This window comes from Chelonia mydas, chromosome 5 (genome assembly GCF_015237465.2).
Source record: "Chelonia mydas isolate rCheMyd1 chromosome 5, rCheMyd1.pri.v2, whole genome shotgun sequence".
Classification (NCBI taxonomy): Eukaryota; Metazoa; Chordata; order Testudines; family Cheloniidae; genus Chelonia; species Chelonia mydas.
The window spans coordinates 44,681,372-44,700,936 of NC_051245.2; the positions used below are offsets into that span (position 1 = coordinate 44,681,372).

Consider the following 19,565-nt stretch of genomic DNA (forward strand, 5'->3'; position numbering starts at 1 on the left):
TAAAATGCTGTTTGTTGGCAAACGGAAGATTGCTGAAACTGACCATTTTGCACACTTGGAGATATAGAATGACTAAATGTGCAACTTTACTGTTTCCTCTGGATCTTAGTTCTCTTTGAAGATTTGTGTTTGAGCATTTGTGAACTTCGCTTATAAATTAATTTTCCCTTCTCAAGGATTGCTGCGGATACATATTCGTAACTGGATGAAATTCTACAACACTCATAGGGTCTAATCACATCAGCCACACTATCAGAGGCTCGTTCACCTGCACATCTACCAGTGTGATATATGCCATCATGTGCCAGCAATGCCCCTCTGCCATGTACATTGGTCAAACTGGACAGTCTCTACGTAAAAGAATAAATGGACACAAATCAGATGTCAAGAATTATAACATTCAAAAACCGGTCGGAGAAAACTTCAATCTCTCAGGTCACTCGATTACAGACCTAAAAGTGACAATTCTTCAACAAAAAGACTTCAAAAACAGACTCCAACGAGAGACTGCTGAATTGGAATTAATTTGCAAACTGGATACAATTAACTTAGGCTTGAATAGAGACTGGGAGTGGATGGGTCATTACACAAAGTAAAACTATTTCCCTGTGTTTATTTCCCCTCCTCCGCCCACCACAGTTCCTCAGATATTCTTGTCAACTGCTGGAAATGGCCCACCTTGATTATCACTACAAAAGGTTCTTCCCCCCCACCCCGCTCTCCTGCTGGTAATAGCTCACCTTACCTGATCACTCTCGTTACAGTGTGTATGGTAACACCCATTGTTTCATGTTCTCTATGTATATAAATCTCCTCATTGTATTTTCCACTGCATGCATCGGATGAAGTGAGCTGTAGCTCACGAAAGCTTATGCTCAAATAAATTTGTTAGTCGCTAAGGTGCCACAAGTACTCCTTTTCTTTTTGCGAATACAGACTAACACGGCTGCTACTCTGAAATACAACACTTCAGTATACTGTAAGACTTGGAATGTCTGAAAACATTGATAGATCTACATACTTTGCAACTTAGGGCTTGTCTGTACCATGCAGCTTTTAGCGACAAGGCTGTGTCAACACAGCCTTGTCGCTAAAAGTCAGCATGTATAAACTTTTGCCAACAAAATACTTCCAGCCTTACAAGCAGTGTTAGCTTTGTTGGCAGGAGAGTGCTCCTGCCGACAAAGCCATGTTCACACTGCCACTTGCGTCGGGGATGGGTGGGGGGGGGGGCTTTTTTAAGTACCTGTGAAACTTTTATCTTTCGCCGGGGGGGGGCTTTTTTAAGTACCTGTGAAAGACAAAAATTTTGTTGACAACTTCACAGTGTAGACATACCCCTAGTTTTTCTCATGAAAAGCTAGTCTCATTCAGCACACTTTTGTCAATGAGATAAGCAGTGTAAATGTCAGTCTTCAACAGAGGTTTATCTTTTGTATGAACCAACAGTGAATTTGAAAACCTCAGTTAATGCTATTTCTTTATTCAGATCCCTTATTGTGTTCCTCATTCGCTGTTACTATAAAACTTGATTGCTTTTTACACTTCTTTTTTATAAGTCAGGCACTTTTTTCTGTTCATCTGCTAATATAAAATCTAGTACATAATTTATATAAAAGTAATTTTGAGAGCGCTCTCCTGCCAACAAAAAACTTCCACCCCCAACAAATGGTGGTAGCTTTGTCAGCAGGTGAGCTCTCATGCCACCAAAGCGCTGTTCACGCTGGTGCTTTTTGTCAGTAAAACTTATGTCGTTTGTGGGGGTATTCATTTCATACCCCAAACGACAAAAGGTTTACTGATGAATGTCCAGTGTAGACAAAGCCTAACACAGTGGTACTGAGCTTTTGGACTTGATCTCAAGGCTGTGTGCTTTTTCAAATGATCTTCCATGAAGTCTCATGTGCTGCAGTCCTTTATTTTTCTAATCAAATTGTTTTCTGTGTGGGCTCCGGCTTGTGCTTTATTTGTAATAGCTTGAAACATTAGCTCCATTTAAAACTGCCCCAAAGAAACATCCTCCTCTCTGAAGTTGCATAAGCATGCCTCACAGCACTTGTATATCTTCCTGTCTGGGAATGTAGAAAACTGCACATCTGAAAAATTTTGGATTCCAACAATTTTTTCTATTATTTCTCCTGCTAGTCTTTTAAAAATTAATTTTAGTGCATTTTTTGCAAAGTGAGCAGCTCCTGTGACTTCAGTTAAAAAAAAATCTGCCCTGACCTAGACTAAAGGTTGTAGGAGTCTGTCTATTCAAAATTTACACAGTTAACAGTTTTCTGACTATTAGTCTTACAAACCCAACCTGGGATCTAAAATTCAAACAGTTTTATTTCTGACTTGAGCATCACCATCATAATGAAGACACCACAGTTATAACTAGGGCCCTATCAAATTCACTGTCATGAAAAACGTGTCACGGACCATGATATCTGATTGTTCTCCTCTTCCCACCCCTCCCCCACAGTGAAAACTGGTCTTGTGTGCTTTTATCAGATTTCACGGGGGAGACCAGTGTTTCTCAAATTGGGTCTTGACTCAAAATGGAGTTGCAGGGGGGTTGCAAGGTTATTTTAGTGGGGTCATGGTATTGCCACCCTTACTTCTGCGATGCCTTCAGAGCTGGGCAACCAGAGAGCGGCGGATGTTGGCCAGCTGCCCAGCTCTGAAGGCAGTGCCCCACCAGCAGCAGCACAGAAGTAAAGGTGGCAATACCATACCATGCCATCTTTACTTCTGAGCTACTGCTGGTGGCACCTCTGCCTTCGGAGCTGGGCTCCCAGCCAGCAGCTGCTGCTCTCCAGCTGCCCAGCTCTGAAGGCAGTGCCCCACCAGCAGCAGTGCAGAAATAATGGTGGCAGTACTGCAACCCCCACTACAATAACCTTGTGTGACCTCTCCCCACCTCAGAGCTCCTTTTTGATTCTAGATCCCTACAATTACAACACCGTGAAATTTCAGATTTAAATAGCCGAAAAAATGAAATTTACAATTTTTTTTTTAAATCCTAATTTATGACCTTAAAATTGACATCCAAAATGGACCATGAATTTGGTAGGGCCATATTATAACTTAGTTAACAATTCTGATATGGGCTAGGACTGGCTGGAAAACAAGAATTCTGTTTCATAAAAAACATTAGAGGTTTCAGCATTTGGTTCCATTCCTCATCAGGGTAAAAATTCAGAGGAAGAGACACCAGATAACAGCCTGATGGTTAGGGCACTTACCTGACATGTGTCTTGTGTTCACCTCCCTGCTCTGCCTGAATCAGAGCAGGGACTTGGTCTTCGGTCTCCTGCATTCTAGGTTAGTGCCGTAGCCACCATGGTACTGACTATTCTGGAGTGGGGTGGGTCTCGATTTTGGATTCGATAAACTTTCTTTATGACAGTTTCATTGAAACGGATACTTTTTCACAAATAGTAATAAAATAAAAATGTTTCATTGAATAATTCCCAACCATCTCTGGTCAGAGCAGAATCCTGCTCACCACATTAATTGTACTGGCTCTATGGTGCTAACAGGAGTTGTGATGAAGTAAAGGCGCATTGTAGATGTATGTGAGCTACAGGTTTGTGATCCATATTGGAAGGGAAGGAAATATTCTGGTTTAGTGCTATGACAGTTTTGTGAGAGTGTTGTGGTTCTTGTGCATTGTTTAGATTGTGTTTGGAACTTTCACGGTGAATTTGTAGAATGTCACATGTGTAACTGGCTTACTGCAAGTTAATAGAAATCTAGACCTGCACGATATTTTCAAAACTTTGGACATCATGGTTTTGGACTTGTATGATGGAGGTGTCTGCTGTAGCTCCATAGTTAAGGATGAGTTGAGTTTTTTCACTTAAAGCAAGAATTCATTTTCTGTGCTAAGCTTAATATTTGTTACATATCTTTACTATGGAGAACACTTACTCTTTGAGTAGAAAATGAATTTTCTGAGAAGTTACAAGTAAATACATTTAATAGTTTGAGTTAAAATTAGTTGAAATGGGTCCTTTAAGAAATGTAGCATTGTTCCATAATAATCTTCATGGTAAAAAGGTTCCCTTAAAACAAACTGATATCTTGTGTGCAGGCTACATTATGAAGACTTTTGTAAAGTGGTCAGTTCTTTGTGGAATTCTCTGGAGTATAACATTATTAAGTCTCTGATGAGGAAGCAGCTTTAATTTAAGAAGGATAGCAAAAAAGAACGTTAATTCAATTTTTTTTTAAAGAAACTAAATTTCCTCTAGTTTTACTCAATAAGAAAGGCAAGAGGGAAGGAGGAAAAAAGATGGTTGGGGGAGGGAAGTGTGCATGCTCAGGGATACATCAGGGACCGAAGGGGAAAATTGGGTGTTTAAGAGCAGAAAAAAGTGAAAGGCATGGTTAGGGCTTCCCCCCGCAAAGCCTGGAGCCACTTGGGGAGCGGGCACAAAGAGGACAATTGCCCCTCCCCCCAAACAATCTTCGAGGCCTCAAATTAGTCTGACTGAAATATGTACAATATGTATAGTCTTCATCCTTTATATAAATTATAAATCACAGCAAAATATTGACACAGTACCCAAACTTTACTTTTTAAAATTCTTGAAATCCAAGATTTTCCAGGGTCTAACTAGCCCTAGGGCTCCTGGGAGGTTGGTTGTTTTTTTAAATAGGGTCATTCAAGGACCCCAGAATACCCACTTCCCTTCCGCCCCCACCCCCAATGATGGGACTCTAGAACGGGCCCTGGCACCTAAACAACTTCAACTCCTGTAGTGATATTTTTTTCCCATTTTTTCTTCAGAGTATGTCCTTTAAAAATCAATTTAATCTGGAAATAAAAATATTAATGTTTTAATCATATATCTATTTCATGGTGTCATTATAGGTGAGAGTTAAGGTTGTTTGAGCATTCTAATTGTGTTTCCATGCCTTCAAATTTTTTGGATTTATTTTAAAGTTAACCTTAACTCTGAATTTTTGGGGTTTATAATACTTGTTTTTGGGTTAATTGCAAAATCCATGTAATGTGTTTTACTCTAAATATGCAATTTATATTCTCAAATCTAATGCCACCTTAACTGTAATGCCCAGACAAAAATTCAGTTAAGTCTTAGCTTATCTGGTTAGCAACTTTAACAAGTTAACAAGCTAATAGAGCTTGTTATCTGGCAGTTTCCTATTTAAATTTAAATATTTTGTGAAGATGTCTTTACGGCTGTGGGTCCACAACTCTGTAAAACAGAGTGTGATGGATATTTTTGGTACTAAAATAGTCACTTCTGCTGTGGACTGAATAACATGCAGAAGACATAATACACACGGTCTCTTTCAAATCCAGGTTTGACTGTTCCTATGGTGAAGTTTTCCTCTGCTCTGCAGATATGACCAGACCTGTCTTCTGGTGAATGGCTTTAGCATATTCTTGAGAATTTCCCAGTTTACTCTGCCACCTGGTGATAGCAATAGGTGACCTCCAGGCTTGCTTTTCCCCAGCTACTACTAATAAGAAATAGGAAATCCTTTTGAGATTTTCAGTTTGGTTCCAAAATTGTAGGGAAGGGTTTTGTAATATATATCTGCGCTGCAGTACAAACTCCTTAAAGGAGAAATTATTAAAAGAGGAAATAACCTTTGATGAAACTAGGAGACTTGCGTGCTAGAATTGTCCTCTGCCTTTTAGCATTTTTTTTCCCCAGAATTTTCCCAGTAATGACCAGATTACAAAAACTGCTAACTAGGGCCTGGTCTGCACTACAGAGTTAGGTCAATATGAAGCAGCTTATGTCGACCTAACTCTGTAAGTAGCTACACTAAAATATAGCTCTCACCTTTGTAACTTGCCCGCTATACCAATTTAATAACTCCACCTCCACAAGAAGCATAGCGCTTAGGTCTATTTAGTTAGGTTGATGCAGTGTCAATGTAGACACTGCGTTGCTTACATCGACTGTTGCTGCCTTTCAGAAGCTGTCCCCAATGCCCCACTCTGGCAGTTAAATCAGTGCAAGCGTTCCTGGATGTAGTGTGGACGTGTAAAACTGGTTTAATTACTGTGGTGGCTGTATGTTGACATAACTTCGGTTGACTTAATTTTGCAGTGTAGACTTGTTCTAAATAATTGAATTCAGAGGGTCAAGAATGAGTCAAATGCAAGGACAAAAGGAAAGATGAGGATTAAATGGGAATGTTAGAAGCCACCACGTCTTCACTGGTTAAAAAAAGCTGTGTTTTTTTTCACAGCAAGATACCCTACTCCTGTTAGTTATTTCACTGTAAAATCCTAGTGGAGACAAGATTTTACTGCAATGTAGCTAGGCAAGGTGAACACTATGTCCCTCCCACACCACTCATGGCTGACCTCCCTTAGCTATATTACAGTAAAAATGACCAGCGCCTCATCTCCAGTAGAATTTTGGAGTAAGTTAGCTGAGGAACATTAGTTATCTCACTTTAAAAGAGCCACGTTTTTGTGAGTGAAGACCGTCTTTGAGGGCTGTGAGTACTTTTTCAGCAGCCGTAAGAAGACAAATGAGACATAGTGTTGGATTGAAAAGCAAGAGGGAGCAAGTCGGAGAGGTATAGTTGTGATATTTTGTGCACTTAATACACAAACTTGCCTATTTTCCACTTGACCCACAAATGCCATCTGAACAGCTCCCATCAGAGGTCTTATAAAACATAATAATTGTAATGTGTAAATATTAGGGACTACTGTAATCTCAAAACAGTATAACAGTACTGATTTACAACAGATTGCAGCAAATGGGAGTAGAAGAACTAAAATATTATTTTGGAAGGATTTGGCAGATAAAAATAGTTTTCATGTTAAAAATTCTGACTGTGGTTACCTTTTTCTGAATTAATAGTTGATTAAATACTCTTCAGGAACGATGAGACAGTTTACAAATTTATATTGTTAATCCTAAGGCTAGTTACATTTTACCCATGCAAACAATAGAATAAATAGTTTTTATTGGTTAAGAGAATGTCACGTGTGAATAGCTGTTTTGTTTGTATGATTGCATGTCCTTTAGAAAAAGGAATGGAATACAGAGGGATTTTAGGAAATAAGTACTGTTCAGGTAACAAGAATTACTAATGTAATTCTGTTAAAAGATGTGTTCTAAGTTGTGAGCAATTTGCCCCCCCCCCCCCTTTTTTTTAAATTACTTTTAGAAACTTGTAGAGGGTATACTCTGTGGCTCAGAATAACATTTGAGGGTAGTTTATGTTAGTTATTCGGATCAGGTGTCTGAAGTGATAGAATTTTCACAGATCCCCTAGTAACTGCCCTCCTGTTTTGGTAAAGTTGGTAATCATCTGGTAAAATTATCTAACGCTTGAAATGGCAATTTTTTAAAACCTGTGGTCACCTATTACATCTTAATTTATATCTTTCACATGCATAACTTGCTATTTGTATACCATTGCTTCTATTCAATTCCATGGTACAGTATATGGTACTTACATACCACTTTTTCTAATCTATTTTACTAAGACGCTTGTATGAGAACAAGCTCTCTGATTCTGAGTTCTTCAGTTCATTAAGCTTATTTCCCATGTGGAAGTTATCCTCTATCTGGGACATAATTATTCATATAACAACCATTCTGATCTCACAAGAGGTTTTTTCTAGATAGGAAATAAATAAATCACCACTGAAGAACAAAGATCAAGTTAATATTCCTGGTTGTGGAAGAATGCAGAAAGTGTGAGACACCATAATTTTTTCTAAACATGGCATTTATGAACTTTTACAAGAGGCAAGTAGCCTTATAAAATTGTTTGGACTTTGCTCCAAATTTTTTAACTGGCATTTTCATGCAGAAAAATACTTCCAAAAAATTAAAATGCATGAGAGCGCCTCCTACCGCTTCACAGCAATGATCAACTAGTTAAGTACCATTTTCAGGACTGTGTGTTGCTGTTCACGTGAATAGAACTGATATACTAGTTGGCACCCCTGCTGGCAGTCACAGCAGACATATCAAGGGTTGAATCAATAAAGACTGAATTACCTTCTTACTGTAGAGGTAGTCCATTCAGGACTGAGTTGCAATGCACTGGAAGAGGTAATCCTTTTAGGACAGGTTTGAGATGCATTGGAAGTTTGCACTGCAGTTGCACGTTCTGTGGATAAATGAGAGTTCAATTTTGAGTGCTGTTGATCTGGCACTTTAACATTTTAATTTTAAAAGAGAAGAGCTCAGTGGTGTATAGACATAAGTAAATAAAAAGTCACGATGGGTGCTCTTACACTAGAAATGGAGGAAAGAGTGTTTGCCAGATACTCTAGTATTTTACTCAAAAAAAAAAAAAAAAAAAAAATTTTAGCACTTAAATAATAATCAATAGTAAGAGATGAAATATGAAGGGAAATTTATTTTCAAGCTCCTAATAAGTTGTAACCAACAGCAGAGAGAAATAAGTTTATACAGTACTGCATAAGCAATGTAATTTGACATTTATCATCTCCCTTCTTTTCTTTTAATGCAAAAGCTATTTTTATGGACTCTTTCAGCACTTGGGTTGTTTTGCTTGAGTAAGGCTTCAGTTACTTTTTTGTAATATTTGGAGTGTTCTGAATGTTGGTAATCCAGACTTAGGTAGTTTTCCACTGGAGGAATCAGAGAAGAGGGAAAAATCAAAACTATTGTGGTAAAGTGTTTTCACTTCCCGTTTTGATTCTTGGTATCTGTGCTACTTGGTAAGCTTTTTTTTCTGTTAAATAATTTACTTGGAAATTAAATGATCGGCATTATTTCATATTAAGGAATATCAAATCGGTATAAAGCATTAAATGATGCTTCATATTCTTATATGAATTCCATTAAGTTAATGTTTATTAGTAGTAATATTGCTTAACAGCAAGATAAGTTATCCACATTGTTTTAAGGTTCACATAAACATGAGAGTAGGACACTAATAGGGGGGGAAAAAAAGTTGTTTTGCATATTGCTTACTAAAATTACTACCTGTGACCCTGAACACTGGTATAGCAAAGTAGGCAGAACTGGAATGTCCTTTATTAGAATAATTCAGTTGAACTCTGAAGAAGTATGTTAATGGACACTGCAAGGAGAAATATGGAAGTGAAACAGTGTCAATTTTAAGTGAACATTTATTCTCAGAGTTTTATGTAATCACTAATTGCTGTGTTGAACAGGTTAGTACAACAGCTTCATATTCTGGGTAGCTAAAATATTTGCTTATATGAATACCGTAAAGTAAAAGCTGTTGATGAATCTTTGTATTAAGGCACTTTTTTTTTAATTGAGTCATTAATACACTTAATAGAGTTGCTTGGCCTACAGCTACCTTAAGGAGTCATTCAGAACTGGCTTTGACGCAGAGGTGTAATTCAATTGCAGTCTTATGAGAGCTCCTAAGAGACAAGTGATTTCCTTATTAGTTGTGTATTCTAAGGAAGCAAATATGAGTGTGTAGTTTATTCAAGTACAGTAGAATAAAAAAGTCATACAAGGGCTTGACGTTTCAGAAATTAAGATTGTCTCAAATGTATAACTTCAGGATTGTTTTTAAAAGACAAGCCAGATAAAGTTATTCAGTTATGGAGTGTAAACTATAAATGTGCAATAGCAGAAGAGTGGAATGAGGTTATTCAGATTATAAATATTGGCTCCAGTACAAATCAGATAATACTGAATTTGCACCTTCTGTTCTACAAAATGTATGTTTCTCCTTTGTGTAATATTGCCCCAGATGTCTGTATGAAATGCAAAACAACCAGGCTCTCTTTTATAAACGTGGGACTGCTGGATGAAGAAAGAAATAATAATAAACTACTAGAGATAGAACTTAAACAAGATTTAAGGATGTGTATTGGGAGTTAGCTAATTAAAAAGATTTAAGCCCGGAATAAGGAAGCTGCTCTTCTTGCACTTTATAACAAAAACCAAAACCAAACAAACTAACAAAAAGCAGTCCTCAATCTGTGGACCCAGGCAAAGACTCCAACTGCAGATCACTGGAAAAACCTACTGCTAGAATATCTAATGAAGACTTTACATATATTGTAAGAACAGTGCAAGACAAACAAACAAAAACTGATAAAAGTAATAGTATACCTGGTACAGGAAAACAAACAGAAATACTGAAATAATTTGTTTTGATAAGGGCACTAGAATTTTGTATTTACAGGAACAATGGATAATTAAGAAGGGTATACATAAAAGACAATGCTGAATTATATTCCCCCATGTCTAATTTCACATACTTTCTATCACCTCACCTGAGTCCTCTCTTCTTCCTCTCCTAAAGAAAATGTTCAGCTTCCTCAAAAAGGTTTTAAAAATTAATATGAATGGTTAAATATACATATTTTAATATATGGTTTTATTTAGATAACTTGAAAAAAGGAAAAACTGTAATATAACAATATACTGCTCAGTATTGTTAATTTTGTAATAAGATGTGTACTTAAACATGTCAAGACACTATTTAAATGTTCTTTTGTAAATTGCTTAAATATCAATAAATCTTTTCACTTAAAGTGTAGTTATATAAATATTATATACACAACAAAAAGGAGGATAAAATTACATTTTGAAAAAGTGGAAGATAAGTTTTAAAAGCTTTTTCCAACTTCTATATGTCTCAACTTTTTTTTGTCATAGTGAAGCAGTTTTTTCCAAACAGAAAGGTTCAGTTAATATCATTTGTGTGTGTAGGTTTCTTATTTATCTTTCCATGGAACTCTGAGTGTAATTAATTTGATACACATATCTAGATAACTTCTTAAGTAGTAAGGGAGTAAAATTCTAGTAGTAATAGCATGAGTATCCTGTTGAATTTACATTAGAGATGATGTTATGATTTGTATTTGTCCCTTGTGATTGTCATTTATACCAGTGGTTCTCAACCAGGGGTCTGGGGCTGCATGGGGGGCTGCAAGCAGGTTTCAGGGGAGGTCCGCCAAGCAGGACCAGTGTTAGACTTGCTAGGGTCCTGGGCAGAAAGCCGAAGCCCCACCACATGGGACTGAAGCCCGGGGCCCTGAGCCCCAACACCTTGGTCTGAAGCTGAAGCCTGAGCAAAGTAGCTTTGCGGGAGCCCCTGTGGCATGGGGCCCCAGGCAGTTGCCCTGTTTGCTACCCCCTAAGGCTGGCCCTGGCTTTTATCTGCAGAAAACCAATTATTGTGGCACAAGTGGGCTGTGGAGTTTTTTATAGCATGTTGGGGGGGCAGCTCAGAAAGAAAAAGGTTGAGAACCCCTGATTTATACCAGAGCGAAGTGTGTGTAAAAATGCTACCATAATGCGTGGGCATTTTTACATCCTCTTTGTTGTGGTGTTAATGACAACATGAAGTGTGGGACAACAGTGAATTGGGCCTGATCTTATGAAGTGCTGAGTGCTTGATTTAATGCCCTTAAGTTCTCAGGATTTCAACAATTTCCACCCCACCATCAACCTTAGCCTGGATCGGTCCACAGTCCACACAAGAGATCCACTTCCTGGACACTACAGTGCAAATGAGCGATGATCACATAAACACCACTCTATACCGGAAACCTACTGACTGCTATACTTTGTACATGCCTCCAGCTTTCATCCAGACCACATCACACGATCCATTGTCTACAGCCAAGCTCTAAGATACAACCGCATTTGCTCCAATCCCTCAGAAGAGACAGACACCTTCAGGATCTCTATCAAACGTTCTTAAAACTGCAATACCCACCTGCTGAAGTGAAGAATCAGATTGACAGTCAGAAGGGTACCCAGAAGTCATCTACTACAGGACAGGCTCAACAAAGAAAGTAACAGAACGCCACTAGCCGTCACCTTCAGCCCCCAATTAAAACCTCTTCAGCGCATCATCAAGGATCTACAACCTATCCTGAAGGATGATCCCTCAGTCTCACAGATCTTGGGAGACAGGCCAGTCCTCGCTTACAGACAGCCCCCCAGCCTGAAGCAAATACTCACCAGCAACTACACACCACACAACAAAAACACTAACCCAGGAACCTATCCCTGCAACAAACCCCGTTGCCAACTCTGTCCACGTATCTATTCGATGGACGCCATCAGAGGACCTAACCACATCAGCCACACCATCAGGGGCACATTCACCTTCACATCTACCAATGTGATATATGCCATCATGTGTCAGCAATGCCCCTCTGCCATGTACATTGGCCAAACTGGACAGTCTCTGTGCAAAAGAATAAATGGACTTAAATCAGACGTCAAGAATTATAACATTCAAAAACCGGTCGGAGAACACGTCAATCTCCCTGGAGAAACTGCAGAACTGGAATTAATTTGCAAACTGGAGACCATCAAATTAGGCCTGAATAAAGACTGGAAGTGGATGGGTCACTACAAGACTAAAAACTAATTTCCCCATGCTAATTTTCCCCTACTGTTCCTAACACCTTCTTGTCAACTGTTTGAAATGGGCCATCCTGATTACCTCTTCAAAAGTGATTTTTCCTCTTATTGATAATAGCCCACTTTAATTGAATTGTCTTGTTAGAACTGACCCCCACTTGGTAAGGCAACTCCCATCTTTTCACGTACTGTGTATATCTATCCTCCTCCTATATTTTCCACTCCATGCATCTGATGAAATGGGTTTTAGCCCACAAAAGCTTATGCCCAAATACATTTTAGTCTCTAAGGTGCCACAAGTATTCCTCGTTTTTAGTGATACAGACTAACAGGGCTACCAGTCTGATAAATTTATCAATAGTTAATTTAAAAAACCAAGCCCATAATAAGGAACAGTATCCCTCATTGCTAGAGTACTACAGGAAAGTTTGAGCTGACTGGTCAGCAGGTTGAATTGGAATATTTGTTTTTTGGAAGCTGAGTTTAGATCCTAACTCTCTAGTCCAGGGTTTCTCAAACTTCACTGCACCGCAACCCCCTTCTGACAACAAAAATTATTACATGACCCCCTTCCCCCCCCCCCCCCCGGGGGGGGGGGGAGATGATGACGACGACCAAAGCCTGAACCCTCCCCCAGTTGGGGTTAGGGTTTCCAGGCATCCGGTTTTCGACCGGAATGCCCTGTCGAAAAGAGACCCTGGCTGTTTCGGTCAGCACAGTTGACTGGGCTGCTAAAAGTCTGGTTGGCTACAGTGGCTCCTGGAAGCGGACATGTCCCTCTGGCTCCTAGGTGCAGGGGTGGCCGGGGGACTCTGCATGCTTCCCCTCTCTGTGGTGCAGGTGCTGTCCCAAGCACCGGCTCCTGGAAGCGGACATGTCCCTCTGGCTCCTAGGTGCAGGGGTGGCCGGGGGACTCTGCATGCTTCCCCTCTCTGTGGTGCAGGTGCTGTCCCAAGCACCGGTTCCACAGCTCCCATTGTCCGGGAAACACAGCCAATGGCAACTGTGGGGACAGTGCCTGTGGATGGGGGCAGCGCGTGGAGCCCCCTGGCCGCCCCTTCACTTAGGAGCTGGAGAGACATGTTGCCGCTTCCAAGGAGCCACCTGAGGTAAGCACCACCTGGAGCATGTACCCCCTCTCGCACTCCTGCTCTAGACCTGAGCCCCTTCCTGCACCCCAAACCCCTCATCCTCAGCCCCACCCCAGAGCCCACACCCTCAGCTGGAGCCCTCACCCCCTCTCGCACCCCATCCCCCTGCCCCAGCCCTGAGTCCTCTCTTGCACTCTGAACCCCTCTGCCGAAGCCCAGAGCCACCTCCTGCATGCCAGAGCCTTTACCGCCATCCAGAGCCCTCATCCCCCCCTGCACCCCAACCCCCTCCCCCAGCCTAGAGCCCCCTCCCAACACTCTGAACACCTCATTTCTGGCCCCAGCACAAAGCCCATATCCCCTTCCACAACCGAACCCCCTGCCCAAGCCCAGAGCCCCCTTCCACACTCCAAAGCTCTCAGCCCCACCCCCCAGCCCAGAGCCCCCTCCTACCCCAGAGCTCGCACCCCCAGCTGGAACCCTCAACCTACTGCTCCACCCCAGTGAAAATGAGTGAGTGATGGAGGGAGGCGGGGATGACGTGAGTGGGGGCGGGGCCTAAGAGAAGGGATGGGGCCTTGGAGAAGGGGTTAGGGCGTGGGGCGGGCAAGGGTGTTAAGTTTTCTGCGATCAGAAAGTTGGCAAACGTGGCGGGTGGGGCAAAGTCCGAACCCCACAGACCTGTGCTGCGGGACAAGCCGAAGTCCAAGGGCTTTAGTCCTTGGCAGGAGTCCTGTAACTTGAGTATTGCTGCCCAGGGCTGAAGTTCTCAGGCTTCGGCTCCGGTGGTGGGGCTGCGGCTTGGACTTCAGCTTTAGTCCCGGACTCCAGCTAGACTAAGCCAGCCCTAGAGACCCCATTAAAATGGGGTCGTGACCTACTTTGGGGTTCCGACCCACAGTTTGAGAACTGCTGTTCTACTCTACTAAAAGTATTGATTCATGGAGAAATTGTTGTCTGTGATAGAGGAATGATCATTCTGCAGAACCACCAATTTAATGTCACTTTTGATGTCTGTCTGTGCATGGGTGCAATCTGGTTGTTAATTAAACATTAAAAGTGACAGTTGTGGGTGCAAAAAGGAAAGGTTGGGTTGAGTCTAGCCTGAAAAATTGAATATGTATATTCAGTTATGTGTAAACACTGAGAACAGTTGTAAGATGACATGGAAAGTCTGTGGGTCACTTACTGTAAGAGCTGTGAATGTGACATCTTAGAGGATCACTCCTTTGAATGTTTGTTTTTGAGGCTATATTATCATCGACTGAGAGAAACTATATATACTTATGCAAGTTCCTTTTCACTGGAGCTAGTGGGCCTCTCATCCTTTATTGGTGTGGTCTGTAGGAACTACTGCAGTACAAATGATAAGAATAATAGGGAAATTCCTTCCTAACCCTGAAACTGACAGTCTTCTAAAGCCATGTGCCAGGGGTCTCTCAGTATCCTCCACTGCCTAGAAAGCCCCAATGACTGATGACGACAGCTCTGTACATTTCTTAAAAAACAAAAAAACCCCAAACAAACAAATGCCCACCAACCTCAGCAGGATTTTTTGAAACTTTGAAGCATGCAAACAATATAAACTGATTCCCTTTTGTTATCATACAGCCATCAATGTCATGCTGGTATGGAATTTGGAGAACAGTATCAGAATATGCCCATTCAGTTTAGTATTTTATATGTAAATGTAAGATCAGGACTAACTACTCTCAGAACTTAGTTTTATTGTTTTGGCAAAGTATTTTTTTCTTTCTTGGTGTACAATTCCTTAACTTTCCTAACTGAGCATATTGAAAAGAAACTGTACCACCAAAATGTTTTTGGGGTGGGCTTGGCCAGTAGTGAAAGTTACTGCACATAAACAACAGTGACTTCTGAAAGGTGGCCTTGCCTATTTATTCAAACTTAACAGCAAAAATTTCTTGCAAAAATAAAAACAATTGACATGAAAGCTAAAGCTAAATTTACTGCAAAACTTCAGTTTTTAAAACTAAACTGTTTATATTTTATAATAATTATTTAAAAACACCACCCAAAGCCCGCATTTTATCTGCTTTACTATTTAAAAAAAATAGTAAAAAAGTCTTAAAAAAAAGACTTAAGATTAAAATAATTTACTACAACAAATGAAGGATGGCTACTTTGTATGCTAAGTGTCAGCTTAGTGTGGTTAAAATAACTGTTTCCTACGAATCAGATAGGATTCATAATGCAGATAAAAACTAGGTCTAGTGATTGAGTTCCACAATGTGGGTGCCTTTTCTGAATGTGACTGTTTTCTATTGGTTATACACAAGAAATGGTCCTTTAAAAAACATGTGACTCATTTTGCTTAGCCTTGTAATCTTCAAAAGTTAGAAAGTAAGTTGCTTAACTGAAGTATCTTTTTCTGTATCTGGATTGTGAAATGTGTTTGGAAAATGAAACCTAATTGTAAAGAAGGGGCCAGATCCTGAATTGCTATAAATTGGCCTAGTTCCGTTGACTTCAGTAGAAATACATGGATGTACACCCCAGATTTGGGTCGGTCCTAATGTTTTAAAATCTAATATGGATGGTATCCATCTTGACATTATTATTTGTTATTAAAAGGCCTGTTTTGGCATTGTCAGAATGTGCACTCAATGAAAGATTTGTAAAACTATTTTCTGTTCTTCAGTGCAGGTAAAAATCATACAAAGAGCAAGTTGATAATTAAACAATGTCTTCAAATCAGATATTTTTCTTAAATCTGAGCCTTTTAAAGTGTAGCCAGGTCTCTTGGCATCTCAGAACCTTTAATAAATTTTTACAATTTTCCTGGTCAGATCAGTATTCTCCTGATAGGTAGTTAAGGCATAGAGCCTAAATAACTTGACCTACATCTCTCAAAATCTGTAGCAGAGACAGGGACACAATCATATCTTCCTAATCCCAGTGTAGTGCCTGGGGCATAAAACCATCCTTCCTCTATCTGACTGTAGTTGTCTGCATTTGTGTGTAGGTAAATTACTGGGACCACCTTTCACCTTCCTTTTGTAGCATCAGTGCTTCATATCCTCAAATATCATGAAGTTCGAACAGCTAAAGTTCATTTTCAGAAATGCCAACTGCAATTCATAGACTTCAAGTCCAGAACTGACCATTGTGATCTTCTAGTCTAATCACCTACAGTACATACTATCAGCCATAGAATTTCACCTAATAATTGAAAACTTATTTCCAAATATGCTGCACTTTAGAGTATGTTGTTCAGATTATATGTTCTTACATTCTGAACTAGGTGGACTGAGCAAAATAGGGGAACAGGCTATTAAAAAAAAAAAACCCTCTTCTGTAAAATAATTCATTTTCATTTGAAATTGTTTTGTTACAGATGCTTTTTTACAAAACTGATTGATTCAAGTCTTTGATGTAAATATTTTCTTTTAGGATGGTGTTTTGGATGAGGACAATGAGAAGGATTTCTATGAGTCTGATGAAGAACAGAAAAAGAAGGATCAGAAAGTGAAGAAACCCTATGCTATGGATCCAGACCATAGATTGCTGATACGAAATACAAAGCCCTTGCTGCAAAGCCGGAATGCTGCTGTATGACAAACACCTTTGTGTCTTGAACTGCTAAGTGTGCACCCTTATAAAATGTTTTAATCAAGTATTTAGAGCATTCAGGTGTAGAGTATGCCCCCCCATATGTATAGAAAATACCATGCAGAATTGTGTAGTTACACAATAGTTCTGTTGTAGCTAACTAAAAGTAACCAGTTTTCAACTGAATGTCCTTAAAAGTGGGAGAGTAATTTAATACTAAAAGTCCTGAACAGCCATGTTACGTGCTCCCTACCTATTCTTAATATTAAGAGTAAGAGGAGAATTAGGCAATTCAGTATATGACTGCTGCCATGGCATTTCAGGTTGTTTAGCTTATCAGTTTTCAGAAACTCTGGTGAAACAAACCCTGTTAATCATAGAAACATAGAATATCAGGGTTGGAAGGGACCTCAGGAGGTCATCTAGTCCAAACCCCTGCTCAAAGCAGGACCAATCCCCAACTAAATCATCCCAGCCAGGGCTTTAAAAACTTTTAAGGAAGGAGATTCCACCACCTCCCTAAGTAACGCATTCCAGTGTTTCACCACCCTCCCAGAGAAAAACTTTTCCTAATATCCAACTTAAACCTCCCCCACTGCAACTTGAGACCATTACTCCTCGTTCTGTCATCCGCTACCACTGAGAACAGTCTAGCTCCATCCTCTTTGGTAGTTGAAAGCAACTATCAAATCCCCCCTCATTCTTCTTTTCTGCAGACTAAACAATCCCAGTTCCCTCAGCCTCTCCTCATAAGTCATGTTTCCCAGTCCCCTAATCATTTTTGTTGCCTTCCGCTGGACATTTTCCAATTTTTCCACATCCTTCTTATAGTGTGGGGCCCAAAACTGGACACAGTACTCCAGATGAGGCCTCACCAGTGTCGAATAGAGGGGAACGATCACGTCCCTCGATCTGCTGGCAATATGTGAATGAAGACTCTCAAGGAAAACCGTAGGTGCTCGTGATTTATTAGATGGCACTTTTCTCTGAGGTGGGGATTTTCAAAGGAGCCTGGAGGAGTTAAACACCCACATCATTTGAAAATCCCAGCCTGAGTCCTACCTTCAGTCTCCCAGCAGAATTCCGAGGTGGCTAAAACATAGTACATGCTGAGTGTCTCTGGGAGCTAGATTAAAGTATCTGACTTTTCATAGATGCACAGATCTTTAAGGTCAAAAGAAACCATTATGATTATCTTGTCTGATCTCCTACATAACATAAGCCATGGAATTTCACCCATTAATTCCTGCCAGACCATAATTTCTACTTGTATTAGAACTGATCGTCTTTTAGAAAGATATCGAGTCTTGATTTACTGGCTTCAGCTAATTGAGAGTCTACCACATCACTAGGTAAATTGTTCAAATAGCTAATTACATTTGCTTAGCTCTCGTCTAAATTTGTCCAACTTCACCTTCAGCAATTGGACATTTATCTAGGTAAGATTTCGGATAGCAGAGAACTTTTTCTTTTAGAGTAGACCATGATCAAGTCATCTCTTAACCTTTTTTAGATAAACTAAATAGAGTTTCTTCGGTCTCACTGTAAAGCATATGTTCTGAGCCTCAAATCATTTGTAGCTCTTTTCTGAATCCTTTCCAATTTGCCAACATCTCTTTCAAGTGTGGATATTAGAACTGATAACAGTATTCTGGTAATGGTCTCACTAATGCCAAATAGCTTAATAATACCACCTTCCTACTTCTACTACATATTCCCCTGCTTATATGTCCAAAGATTGTATTAGGTCTCTGAGTTTCTGCAAGCTCATGTTCAGGTGGTTATCCACCATTATCCCCAAGTCTTTTTCAAAGTTGCTGCTTTCCAAATGACTGTCTGCTTGTCTAATGTGACCTATATTCTTGGTTGCATTTGGCAGTATAAAAACTCATATTCAAATGAACGCATGTTACCAAACGATCCACACCACTCTGAATACTTCATGTCTTTCTCATTATTTGCCACTCGACCAATTTTGCAAACTTTACCCGCCATGATATCATTTTCTTCTGTATCATTGATAAAGATATTCAATATTTTGGGCCAAGAACAGATCCCTGGGGACTGCACTAGAAATACATTATATGATTTCTCATTTACTTTTTGAGATCCGTCCATAAGCTAGTTTTTAGTCCATTTAATATGTGCTACATTCATTTTGTATAGTGTTTATTATTTAATAAAAATATACTGTGGCACTAAGTCAATCAAATACCTTACTAAAGTCTAAATATATTATATTAATGTAATTACCTTTATCAACTGAATTTGTAATTGCATCAGAAATATCAGGTTTGTTTGATTGGTGTTCATAGAATCATAAAAATGTAGGGCTGGAAGGGACCTCGAAAAGTCATTTAGTCCAACCCCTCTCTCTGAAACAGGCAATGAATACCTAAACCACCCATACAGGTGTTTTTATCTACTCTGTTCTTAAAAACCTCCAGTGACAAGGATTCCACAACCTCCCCTGGGAATCTATTCCAGTGCTTAACTATCTCTATAAATTTTTTTTTTTCTTAATATGTAACCTAAATGTCGTTTGTGGCAGATTATTTCT

General features: G+C 39.7%; 1 protein-coding gene across 7 annotated transcripts in view; it reads left to right on the forward strand.

Moving 5' to 3' along the window:
* Nucleotides 1-19,565, forward strand: part of AP3B1 (adaptor related protein complex 3 subunit beta 1) — a 338,592-nt gene that overhangs the window by 159,277 nt on the left and 159,750 nt on the right. For all 7 annotated transcript variants that reach the window (XR_006291016.1, XR_006291017.1, XM_037902963.2 and 4 more), the window contains one exon: nucleotides 16,847-17,005. Coding sequence is in view for 5 of the 7 variants with exons in the window: in XM_037902963.2 (XP_037758891.1) it covers nucleotides 16,847-17,005 (159 nt within the window). In the remaining 2 variants the exon portion in view is untranslated. The remainder of the gene's footprint in view (nucleotides 1-16,846; nucleotides 17,006-19,565) is intronic.